Genomic DNA, 12,997 nt, shown 5'->3' with positions numbered 1-12,997 from the left:
ACGCAGCGGCCATCTTCTCTCTCGTAGTATGATAATTTTGACAATATTAATTCTGCCTATCCAAGAACAAGGTAGATCTTTCCATCTTCTAAAGTCTTCTTTTTTTTTTCTTTATTGTTCTGTATTTTTCATTGTAGAGGTCTTTCACCTCTTTTATTAAGTTGATTCCCAAGCATTTTTTTAATGATATTGTAAATGGGATAGTTTTCCTCATTCCCTTTTCAGAGGGTTTGCCACTGATATACAGAAATTTATGGGTGTTAATTTTGTATCCTGCTACTTTGCTGAATTCATTTACTAGAAGTTTTTTGGTGGAATTTTTTTGGTCTTCCAGGTATAGAAGCATATCGTCAGCAAATAGTGCTAATTTGAGTTCTTCTTTACCTTTTTGTATCCCTTTAATTTCTTTTGTCTAATTGTTCTGGTTAGTATTTCAAGAACTATGTTGAATAGAAGTGGTGAAAGAGGGCATCCCTGTCTTGTTCCAGTTCCACGAGGAAATGCCTTCAATTTTTCTCCATTTAGAATGATGTTGGCCTGGGGCTTAGCATAGATGGTTTTTACAATGTTGAGATATATATATATATATATATATATATATATATATATATATATATATATATATATATATATATATCTGTTATCCCTAATTTTTCTAGGGTTTTGAACATAAAGGGATTCTATATTTTGTTGAAAGCTTTTTCTGCATCTATTGAGATGATCATATGGTTCTTATCTTTAAGTCTATTGATGTGATGAATTACATTTATTGATTTCTGTATGTTGAACCAATCATGCATCCCTGGAATGAACCCCACTTGATAGTGGTGTACTATCTTTTTGATATGTTTTTGTATTCGATTTGCTAGAATTTTATTGAGAATTTTTGCATCCATGTGCATTGGAGATATTGGTGTGAAGTTTTCTTTTTTTCCTGTGTCTTTGCCTGGTTTTGGAATCGAGGTGATATTGGCCTCATAGAATGAGTTTGGAAGTGCTCCCTCTTTTTCTATTTCCTAAAATAAATTGAAGAGTATTGGTATTAGTTCTTCTTTAAATGTCTTGTAGAACTTGCCTGTGTATCCATCTGGTCCTGGGCTTTTCTTGGATGGTAGGCTTCTGATGGTGTCTTCTATTTTTGTTGCTTGAAATTGATCTGTTTAAATTCTGCATATCATCCTGATTCAATTTGGGCAAATCATATGACTCTAGAAATTTATTGATGCCTTTGATATTTTCTATTTGATTGGAGTACAAGTTTTCAAAATAATTTCTAATTATCTTCTGTATTTCTGTAGTGTTGTTGTGATATTTCCTTTTTCATCATTTATGTTAGTGATTTGTTTTTTTTCTCCTTCTCTTCATCAGCATGGCTAAGGGTCTGTCAATATTATTTATTTTTTCAAAGAACCAACTTTTTGTTTTGTCAATTTCTTCAATTGTTTCTTTTGTTTCAGTTTCATTGATTTCAACTTGATTTTAATTATTTCCTGTCTTATACTGATTTTGGTGTAGATTTGTTCTTCTTTTTCCAGGGCTTTGAGTTGTAATATTAAGTCATTTATTCTTTAGTAATGTTGTTGACTTTTTCTTCTTTTAAGGAATGAACTCCATGCAATGAGCTTTCCTCTTACAACTGCCTTCATAGTGTCCCAGAGATTCTTATATGTTGTATTTGTGTTCTCATTCACCTCTAAAATTTTTTTAATCTCCTCCTGATGTCTTCTGCAACCCATTGTTCATTCAGTAGCATATTATTTAGTCTCCAGGTGTTAGAGTGGATTTTATTTCTTATTTTACCATTGGTTTCTAATTTCATTCCATTAGGATCTGATAGAATGCAGGGTAGTATCTCTACTTTTTTATATTTGCTAAGAGTTGTTTGTGGCATAATATATGGTCTATTTTAGAGAAGGATCCATGTTCTGCTGAGAAGAAAGTGTATTCACTCATTGAAGGATGAAATAGTCTATACATGTCAGTTAAGTCTAAGTTATTGATTGTATTATTGAGTTCTATAGTTTCTTTGTTCAGCTTTTGTTTGGAAGATCTATCCAGTGGTGAAAGAGGTGTGTTAAAGTCACCCAAAATTATTGTGTTGTGGTGAAAGAGGTGTGTTAAAGTCACCCAAAATTATTGTGTTGTGGTCTATTTGACTCTTGAACTTGAAAAGAGTTTGTTTGATGAACATAGATGCTCCATTGTTTGGGGCATATATATTTATAGTTGTTAAGTCTTGTTGGTGTATGGTTCCCTTGAGCACTATGTAATGTCCTTCTTTATCTTTTTGATTGACTTTAATTTGAAGTCTACTTTATTTGATATGAGGATGGAAACCCCTGCTTGGTTCCACAGTTCATGTGAGTGGTATGATTTTTCCCAACCTTTCACCTTCAGTTTGTGGATGTCTTTTCTTATAAGATGAGTCTCTTGGAGGCAGCATATTGTTGGGTCTTTTTTTTTATCCAATCTGCCAGTCTATGTCTTTTGATTGGTGAGTTTAGGCCATTAACATTCAGGGTTATTATTGAGACATGATTTTTTTAAGGATTTAACAAAATGTAGATATTTATTATGTATATACATACATTGAGGTCTATGCTGTGAATCTCATTAATAGATGAAGCGAGGTTCAATTAAGACTTCCAGTATGAAAAAGAATCTAAAATTCCACAGTAGAAGAGATCCTTTTAGAATACCATTATTGAGAATTAAAGATGGAATAGACAGGGTCCATTTGTTCACTCTGCAACTGTTTATTATACTCTGGGAAAATGAAGATGTGCAAAGTAATGCAGATACCAAAATATACTTTTAAAGTGTTTTTTGCTGAACTTGTCTCTGGAATCTTCAGACCCTAACATATACGCATATATTGGGAAAGTTATGGGTAAAAATAAAATGTATATTAATCATTAACATCTACACAAAACTGAATAGAAAAAAGAAATAACATAAAGTATGAAAACACAGATCATGAAATGTTTCTTGAATGTGAGGTTTGAAAGACTCTCAGAGGCCCGAAATTCATTTTTAAGGAAAACTTTAGAAAAAGCATAAAGCACTCCTCTATTTGGAACAGAAAAACTACAGTCTGATTATGAAGCAAGGGGACTTTACTGAATGATACATTGAGGTTTCTTCTATGGCACTTTAGATGATAGTAATAAAAAAATATATTAATGAAGAAAACCATTTAATACTGTAAAAGGATAACAAATAGACCCAAACAGAGATTCAACATTAAATATATATAGATGTTAGGCTAAATATTTTAAAATACAATATATTTCTACTAAACTGACAGAACATGGTTAGCTCATTCACTTGATAGTCATCTGTAATAAAGGCATTGTTAGATAACTTTAAAATACATTTATGGGCTTAATAATTATTAAGCTTGTTTTCCATGTACAGCAGATAAAAGTTTTATCAGATATAGAGTGCCATTTCATGGGAAATTAAATGAACATGTTTTAAACAAGATATTTTGCTTGAAGATACACAAAAAACATATAAAATGCCACATAGTACAGTGAAACAAGGTTCATGATCTTCACATTTACAGGAATTTATAAAATCTTTTCTGAAGGAAATGTATTACAATTCAGTCAAACTTCTCATCTTGAAAGTAATCCACAAAATTGAGATATTCTTCAAGTTGACCATATTTCTCTTTAATCCAGCCATTTTCTGTTGACTGACTGAAAATTCTTTCCACACTTTCTTTAACCTGTTCATCCTCAACTTCTTCTGTCTTTGCAAGAGAGCAACATTCCTGGTAGAGTTTGAACTTAAAATGTTTCAGTTTATGATAAATTCTGGTACGATCAGCACATATTCTGCCAACAGTAAACACCCGTTTATCATGTGACATAAAATCATCTGTTTCCATAGTCCTGGTATTATACAACTTTCCTGATAAATGCACTGAATATCTGCAGTGGCGATGCAATCCACAAGCCTGACAGGAACAGTTTTCAGGATTCTTCCAATGGATACTCACATTAGAATAATTTTCTACCCGCTCCTTATATTGCTCTTTCCAACGAATTCTAGAAGCTAAACTCTCTAGACTGGGCTGAACAAAGCGATTATCCAAATAATGAAGAGATGTCAACATATCTTGGGCATACAATTTTTGCCTGGTGCCATCATACAATGATCCCAGAAAAGATTCATCTAAATCATTGATCAGAAGGGCCTTTACAACTCTTTCAAAGTGAGTATAGTGGTCACTAAAAGAATAAAGAGAATTCTGTTTTACTAATTTCAATTGAGAGGTAGTCAATTTTTTTTCTTGTTGATTTTTATTCTCTTCATCACCCTCCTCATCTTGTACTACAAAGTCATCAATAATATAATTATCTCTATCTTCATCATATTCAGAATCCTCCTCCTCCTCTTCATCACTGCTTGGGCAGGATTCCTTTTCAGAGTCCTTTCAGAGCGCCTCCGCCTTTGCTTCCGCCTCCGCCCCGGGCACTCGCTACAGCAGAGGCGCCCAAGACATGATTTGTATTCCCAGCCATTTTTGTTTATTTTTGGTATTTAACTTGACTTGGTTTCTCCTCTGAATAGATTTTCCTTTAGTGTAATACCTCCACCTGCTGATTTTCATCATTGTTTTTTCATTTCTTCTTTGTGGAATATTTTGCCAAGGATGTTCTGTAGAGCAGGCTTTCTAGTTTTAAATTCTTTTAACTTTTGTTTATCATGGAAGGCTTTTATTTCATCATCAAATCTAAAGTTTAATTTTGCTGGCTATAAGATTGATTGGCATCTATTTTCTTTCAGAGCTTGGTATATGTTATTCCGTAATCTCCTGTCTTTGAGGGTCTGGGTTGAAAAATCTGCTGAGATATGAATTGGTCTCCCCCTATATGTGATCTGATTCCTCTCTCTTGTGGATTTTAAGATTCTATCCTTATTCTGTATGCTAGGCATTTTCATTATAATGTGCCTTGGTGTACATCTGTTATAATTTTGTACATTTGGTGTCCTCTTGAATTTGGTTTTCCAATTCATTCTTCATGTTTGGGAAATTTTCATTGATATTATCTCATTGAAGAGATTGTATATTCATTCCTTTGGTTTGAAACTCTGTGCCTTAAAAATGGAAGTTCATAACCCACTTGAATCTAATGTATGAAATATGATATGTCAAGAGTTTTGTAATGTTTTGAACAACCAATAAAAAAAAAGAAACTCTGTGCCTTCTTCTATCCCAATAACTGTTAGATTTGGTCTTTTGATGCTCTCCCATAATTCTTGGATGTTCTGTTCATGGTTTCTTACTATCTTCACTATGTAGTCAACTTTATTACCCAGATTGTATACTTTGTCTTCATTATCTGATATTCTTTCTTCCAAGTGATCTAGTCTGTTGGTTATGCATTCTATTGAGTTTTTTATTTGGCTTATTGTTTCCTTCATTTCGAGGATTTCTGACTTTTTTTTTTCAGAGTCTCTATCTCTCTCTCTTGAAGTAATTTTTTGCTACCTGTATTTGCTCTCTTATCTCATTGTTAGAGTGATCAATTTTTGCCTGTATTTGCTCATTTAGGTCATTCTTTAATTCACAGATCATTTTAATCATGAACCTTCTGAACTCCTCCTCTGACATTTCATCAACTTTGCTGTCCATGGGATTTGTTATTATAGTGTTCTGGTTTGTTTGGGGCACTTTCCTCCCTTGTTTTTTCACTTTGTCTGTGTGTCTTCCTTTCTTGCAGTGTGGATCTGAGATATTACAGTTTCTACCCTATATAGTACCGGGGCAGATTGTCTGTACCTCACCTTGATTTGGGGCTTCCAGACCCTGCTGGTGTCCTTCAATCTATGCTATTGCAAGTAAAGTTGGAGGTGGCAATAACCAAGGTAACTTGAGATAATATTGGAGGTGCCCCAAGATGGATGCAATGTCTTACTGAGATGGGGCTGAAAGGGTGGGCCTTACACTGTCTTTGGGCTGGCTCCTCTGAAATGCGGCTGCTTCTAGGCCCTGTCTATTGTCAACAAGGCAGGGGCTACTTCGAGGAGAAGGCTATGGTGGTGACTGCAGTGTCCCAAGATGGAAGTGGGTTAGGCTTGTGCTCCCAGGTGTGGGAGGGGGGTGAACTTGGACCTACCCTGGGCCTGGGACCCACATACGTCAGTGTGAGCAGATCTCTGCTGGGTCTGAGCTCCCGTGGTGGTCTTCTGGTTGGAAGAGGAGGTCCTGTACCAGAGCCTGGGCTCTAGCAGGTGCCTGCTGGTGGTGGGATGGATCCAGGCCTACTGTGAGCCTGGGTCCCACACAGGTTAGTGTGGGTGGATGTGAAGGTGTGGCTTCTTAGAACTTCTAGCTTGGGACACGCAGATTTATTTACCAAACAAGTGTGTAAAGCAGTCAAAGTTTCTCACCCCAGTCCAGACTCATACTTGCTGGGCTCACTACTTCTTTCAGCTTGTTTATATCAACTTAGAACACCTGGACTCTTTCTTAATAGTTCTGTCTCTCTTATCTCTCTTATCCAACTTTATCACCACCCAATCCACCAGTTCCTGTGGATTTTACCTCCTTTAATATCTTTTCCAGTACTTTCACAGACTATCTCCTCAGCCATCACTCTCCTTCAGGCTAATGCTGTCTCTTGCTTAAAACTCTGCACCACCCTGTTCTTGCCAAACTCAGCCTTCTGCAATCAGGTTACTTGTTTTTTGTAAAAATAAATTGCTTTGATTGAGGTAAAATACAATAAACACAAGAAAATGTTCAGATTTTAATTGTACAGCTCAAATTTTATATGCATATACACTATAATCACCATTTGGATCACATACATCACAGGAGAAAGCCTCCAATAAACCAGAAATTTCCTTTGTGGTCCTGTTGCAGTTCCTTGGCTCCAGTCAATGGAAAGAAGAAAGAGGCTGATAGACTAAGGTGGCATTGTCTCAGTTTACCTCCCGTGGGATGAAAGCTAATTACATGGGCACACCCAGCTAAAAGGGCCTGGTAAATGTAGTTCTAGCTGGGCAGTCATGTGCCCAATCACAACTTTATAACAGAAGAAAAGGAAAATAGATCATGGTGGACTCTGGTAGTCTCCACCACAAAATTATATTACAGTATTGATTTTTCTCAATCCATACAACATTTTATGTTATGCCATAGATTTAGTGCTTTTTAAACTTACGAAATAATTTTCTTGACAGTTCTTGAATGTCTTGATGTTTATAGTTTTGATGCATTGCAAGCAATATTTTTATTTCATTTTCTGTTTTGGCTTATATGGAAAGATGCAATTAATTTTTTGGATGTTGCTGTGTGTGTGTGTGTGTGTGTGTGTGTGTGTGTGTATGCACTTAAAAACCTTGGTGTCCTTGTTTGATAATGTGCAACCTTGGATGTTTCTGTGGCCCATATGGTGTGCCAGGTGTTGACAGTAGAGAGTCAGCAGCAGAATCCTCACTTTTCACTAACTTTCAGCTTTTAACCCTCCAACTTCTGCTTCCAATATCATTTTCTCTTCTCTCACTATGATCCTTTTCCCTTCCTCTCATAAGAACCACTGGATAACCTCCCCATCTCAAGATCCTTAATTACATTTACAGAATTCATTTTTTTAAAAAATAGGGGGTAATACATTCACAAATTTGGGGAATTTTCTTACATATCACAGTTCAGTAAGCATAGCAAATATTAAGAAAAAATTATTCATAACATTTGTTAAAGATAATAAGGAATACTTTATTCAAGCAGGGACTACCACAATGGAATTTTGTAGTAGGAGAGAGAAAGAGAGATCAGGTTCAACACCAAATAAAAGAAGGAAAAGTGGGAATTTATAGCTAAATAACAAGATGGAGGAGGTCATAGAGGAAAAATTACTAAGATGAAATATCCAGGGTGCAGAGAATTCAGACTTGCCAAAGGTGAGCCATGATCAGATCTGTCTCAGAGGATGGTAAAGGGTAAGTCTTTATCAGATAGGGAGAATTATCAGACATTAAGGGCATTAAGGGTGGATGATTCTGGTAAACTGTCTTAGCAGGATTCTTGTTATAATTGGAAGAAGCAGAAATGAGCACAGAAGCACAAAAGTCTAGCTGAGAAGAAAATTCAGAGCAGCTGTACTAGATTTTGGTCAAGGAACCTGACTAAAGCTTGACTAGAGTTTGATCAAGGAGTGTGTTAGTCAATTTTTTATCACTATTACAAAATGCTTGATGTAATTAAGTAAAAGGAGGAAAGGTTCATTTTGTCTCACAGTTTGAGAGGTTTCAGTCAATAGTCATGTGGCCCTGTTGCTTTGGGCCCTTGGTGGCACAGTACATCATGGCAGGAGCAGGTAGAAGAGACCTATTTACCTCATGGCAGCTGAGAAGCAAAAATAGAGAAGGGCTTGAGTTCCAGTTTACCCTTCGAGGGTTTGCCCCCAGTGACTAACTTTCTGTTGGTGAGTTTACAATAATCTAGTCCCAAAGTTAATGTCCTACAGATGTTTTGTATGACTTCTTTCTTCCATATGACTTGCCCCCATTGACCTAATATCTTAGATACTGCCTAACGTTAATAGACCCCACCTACTGAATGTTCCACCACCTCCCAATAATGCCTAAAGTTGGAGACAGAGCCTTTAACTCAGGGGCTTTGGGGGACACTCCAGATCCAAATTATAACAATAAAAGAATCTTTGTCACTAATGAGGTACATCTTCAGTTGTAATCCATAGTTTTGTGAGATGTCATTTTTAAAGATTTTATAGCTATTAAAATTATTGAAATAAAGTCATTTTAGAACTAGATGCTCAGATTATATGCTGATTAATTTAAAAGAATTAATTGGAAACTAATATTTGGGATAGAAAGTTTTTATACTATTTACAAAGTTAAAAATATTAAAATAATGTCTATATTGTTCTTTTACAATTTATTTTATGTACGTTATGCTTTATACATGATAGGTGTCATTAAGACCTGTGCCAAGGAAACAGAGAGGCTGGGAGAATACAGGTCATGCAGAGTGGCTGATGACTTTTAGGAAATGAAGAATTTCAGGAATTACAGGAAGTGGATGAAAATGATTCAGCTGCCTGCTCACAACTGAAATGTAATAATTCATAGGAGGACACTGGGAAGCTTCTGGAAACATCTTAGATGCACCATCTGCCAAAATATGTGATTTGCCTGCTGGTGGCTCAGGAGCAATATTAAGGTTTCTGCTTTCTCCAACCCTCCAACGCTTGGGTGAGTATCTCTCCCAAGCAGATTCTAATCCAAACCCAGATTGGCAGGCATTCTGGGAAATGCATGCAGTTCCTAATCTTTTAGCTCTTTCAAATCAAATTGCTTTGGAAGGTGGATGGTGCTGAGAAAACCTGCACGACACAAATGGGCTCTTAAGACACATCAATTTCCCTATCCCCGATCTTGGACAAGTCCTGTGGTGGGCAGTTGATCTTTGGCTCTGAGCACTTTCCTGAAAATCAACCTGGGGACTAGAGTGATATTGAGAGAGAAAGGTGCAAACGCTGGCTTGTGTTTGAGTGGCCCAGGAAAGAAGGCTGCAACCACTATTCATTCATAATTTTTGTACCCAAACAGGAATGACTACAGATAGTGCAGATTTCTGTTGGTGAGGTTACAATAATCTAGCCCCAAAGAGTTAATGACCTACAGATATTTTATAGGACTTCCTTCTCCTGCACCCTTTTTGTTTTTCAGCTGGTTTTTCTGGCTTCCAGGAAATGGTCTATTATTTCATTTGCCCCTCCCCAGAGGCAAGTCAGAGAGTCTTCCTTATTAAAAACACAAAATAACAACAACCAAAAATATATATATATATATATATATATATATATATATATATATATATATATCCTTCAATGCTCCACCTATTTAATTCTGGCTTTCGGGAGGGTCATACCAGGTTCATAAGTGATTCATAGGACCATGACAGTTGACTCCCATTGAGAGTCAACTAGACTCAGCCCTTACTTAACCCAGGGTGGCAGTGCAGCTCACTTCTGGAGTCTCTTGTGATTCACTCACTCAGCATGAGACTCCTCCTCTCCTCTAGTGAAATTAACACAGCAGTAGCACTTTTATCACCTAATACCAGAGGCTACACAAAATAGGCAGACCACATGTCAAAGATAGGAGGGCAGTAACCTCAGATTGGGTATAGTAGGAACTGTATTGTTAAGAATGTGGGGGCTGGAACCAAATTGCTTTCTAGCCTTTGACTCTTTCCAGTATTGACATGACCAGTGGAAGTAAGGTTATGATTACAATGACAATGGTGTGTCTCTGCACACAGTGCCCTGTAGTTCTGAAAAAGGAGGGGCTGTTCAGGTCCAACGCCTGTCATCACTCCAGGTATGTAAGAGATACTTGAGTTGTCCTTCTTGGGGCCCCAGGTGCACTGAGTGTCAGAAGGTGTTTCATTAGTGCTCCATGGAAAGGAGCAAGAAAGAAAAGAGGGAAATAGATAAGATTGTAAGGAAAATAATAAGGAGACAGAGACAAGGTGCAGAGGCAGGAAAGTGACCCCTTGTCCAAGCGGCCACATTTATTTATACCAATAGGTTAAATTAGGTCATTAGTACCATAACTACATTATTGTTTAGAGTATCAGGAAGGTGGCTTATTCTGTAATTACATTCCATAGTTACAATATGCAATGTCAGGAGCTTTATGGAACTCTCAAGAAAGTCCATTGTCTGAAGTTACTGTTAGGCAGGCAGATCCAGGAGCACAGCGCCTTGATGAAACATTGTAGTTATGTAGCAAGAAGTTCCTTTACTCTCAGAAGCAATCAAGGTCAAGGCTGAATGAGGCTCTAGCACAGAGGCTTCTCAAGCAGGGCATTGCCGTATCAGCTAGACATTGCACATATATATTTAGTTATTTTACTAGATCCTAGGAGAGATTGTAGGGCATTCTAAGGTTGGGAAACAGAGTGCCTGTTACCCCCCGGGAGTTTGCTCCCCAGGGGAATGATTACCTGTACATTTCCATGGTCAGAATCCCTACACAAGTTATGTATGCCAAGTCTCCTGTGTTAATTCCATTGTAGGTTCAGTATGGGAAACATTTGCCTGGATAAGTTTGTGTCTATGTTTGTTATTTAATATTAAAGATATTAGTAATAGAGCAAGTCTATGGACATTTTAATGCAAATATGGATTTCTGGATAAATACAATTTAATAGTGATCTCAAGAGACTGCAAATAATCCCATGCCCCTGGCTGAGGCATTTGTTTTTTACGCCACACCTCATGAGGAAGACACTGCTGCCAAATTCCTTTGCACAAATCCCCAAAGAATGTCTTTGAGACATTTGAGAGTGTGTTTGCCAGACCTTGTCAGGTCAGCCCACAGGGCAGGCTGCATACCTTTCTGGGGAGACCCAGGAAGCTGCCAGGTAAAGCAAAGGGCAGTGGGAACTTCAGGTGGAACATTAGAATGCTTACTGTGATCAGGAATTTGCCCGGAGGTATCTGAAGCTCTTCATGAGCTTCTTCAGATGGTCATTTTTGATTATTTTAAAATGTTTGTTTATCTTCAGGAAATTACTTCTCTGACATGATGTTTTCCATATCCAACTGCCAGTCACATATCTTTATTGATATTCTAACTGTACTATCTAATCATTATACGTTTTTACAGAGTACAGGGTGGCATTTCAGTACAATGGGTAATGACCAGATCAGGGAAATTGGCATATCTACCATCTCAAATGTTTTTTTCATTTTGTTGTGTTTGGAACATTCAAAATGTTCTCTACTAGCTATTTTGAAATATACAGTTAAATACCATCAATCACAGATACCCTACTGCACTACAGAACATTAGAAATGACCTCCTAACCAAGTACCCTGTGATGTGGGTGAGTCATCCTCTCTCCATCCCCCTCCCTGACCCCAACTCTCCCCAGTCCCTCAGGACCACTATTCTTTTCTACTTTAGTGAGATTAACATTTAGCTTCCATATGTAAGTGAGAACATGTGGTATTTACCTTTCTTTGTCTAACTTATTTAACATAATCAACACAATTTTTAACATTTCTTGATTTGCCTTTGCATCTTGGCAAATCACAGTTATGTGAAGCATGTTGGCACTCTTTCCTTGTAATCTCTGCAGTCCATTCAGGCAGCACCTGAAAGAACCCCCATTCTCTCTCCAGGGCCCTGCTGTGTGATTCAAGGGAAAGGCCATGGGCAAAGCCACTGTTTTGATCACAGGATCTGTTGCTCACTCTCCAGTCTCCTCTGACTTTACTGTGGTCTGTATCATCCAATTTGACTCAAGATTTTTTTTTTTAAATAAAGATTTGGAAGGGAGAGGAAAGAACAATAAGGACAATAGACCTTATAAAGTGATTTATTAGAACCTGCTATGAATTACTTTTGCTGTAAGAGAGAAATTTCCCCTCAATTTTTTCACTTAATCTATTTTAACAGATGCACAATGGAACTTGGTGGAAAGGAAAAGGCAGAGAGGAGATAAGTGGCTGCAGGGATTAGTAATCTGAGGATAACACATTTTATATATGCCCTTTCCTAGAGTCTGAGATGAAAACAAGAGTGTATAGCTTACACATATCCCTTTAAATAAATGAAGTAATGGTGGCTTATGTTCACGTATGGGACACATGAAGAATAATATTTGATTCTGTAACATGAACACATACGTTAACTTTTTCAAAGCTTTTCTTTCTTTTTTCTATTTTAAGTGCATAGCTTGCCATTTAGCCTTTTTTTTCTCTTTGCCAGGCTGGGGATCGAACCTCATGCCTTTGCCTGTGTGAGGTAAGTGCTCCACCTCTGAGCTGCACCCCCAGCCACGTTTTTCTGCTTTTAATAGTAGAGGTTTTAGTTGCGGCACTTGTCTAAAGCTCATAAATACATTTGTCGAGAACAAAAAATGTGCACTGAATGTCTCTTTATTCCTTCCTACATTTCTATACCTACTTGTTTGGCAGGGTTTGTGGGAAAACAAAATGAA

The 12,997-nt window shown here is 37.1% G+C and overlaps 1 protein-coding gene across 1 annotated transcript; it reads right to left on the bottom strand.

Annotated features, from left to right (window-relative positions):
- Window positions 1–3,404: 3,404 nt before the first annotated feature.
- LOC114097602 (coiled-coil domain-containing protein 82-like) lies at window positions 3,405–12,740 on the bottom strand. The gene is made up of 2 exons (XM_071611733.1): window positions 12,684–12,740; window positions 3,405–4,441 (listed from the first exon to the last, which is right to left on the bottom strand). The coding sequence occupies exons 1-2, from the start codon at window positions 12,738–12,740 to the stop codon at window positions 3,608–3,610; spliced, it is 891 nt and encodes a 296-aa protein (XP_071467834.1). The 3' UTR covers window positions 3,405–3,607.
- Window positions 12,741–12,997: the final 257 nt, after the last annotated feature.

Source organism: Marmota flaviventris, chromosome 4 (assembly GCF_047511675.1).
Source record: "Marmota flaviventris isolate mMarFla1 chromosome 4, mMarFla1.hap1, whole genome shotgun sequence".
Lineage (NCBI taxonomy): Eukaryota > Metazoa > Chordata > Mammalia > Rodentia > Sciuridae > Marmota > Marmota flaviventris.
Note: the sequence above shows the minus strand (reverse complement) of the source record. Positions and strands in the feature narration are given on the sequence as shown.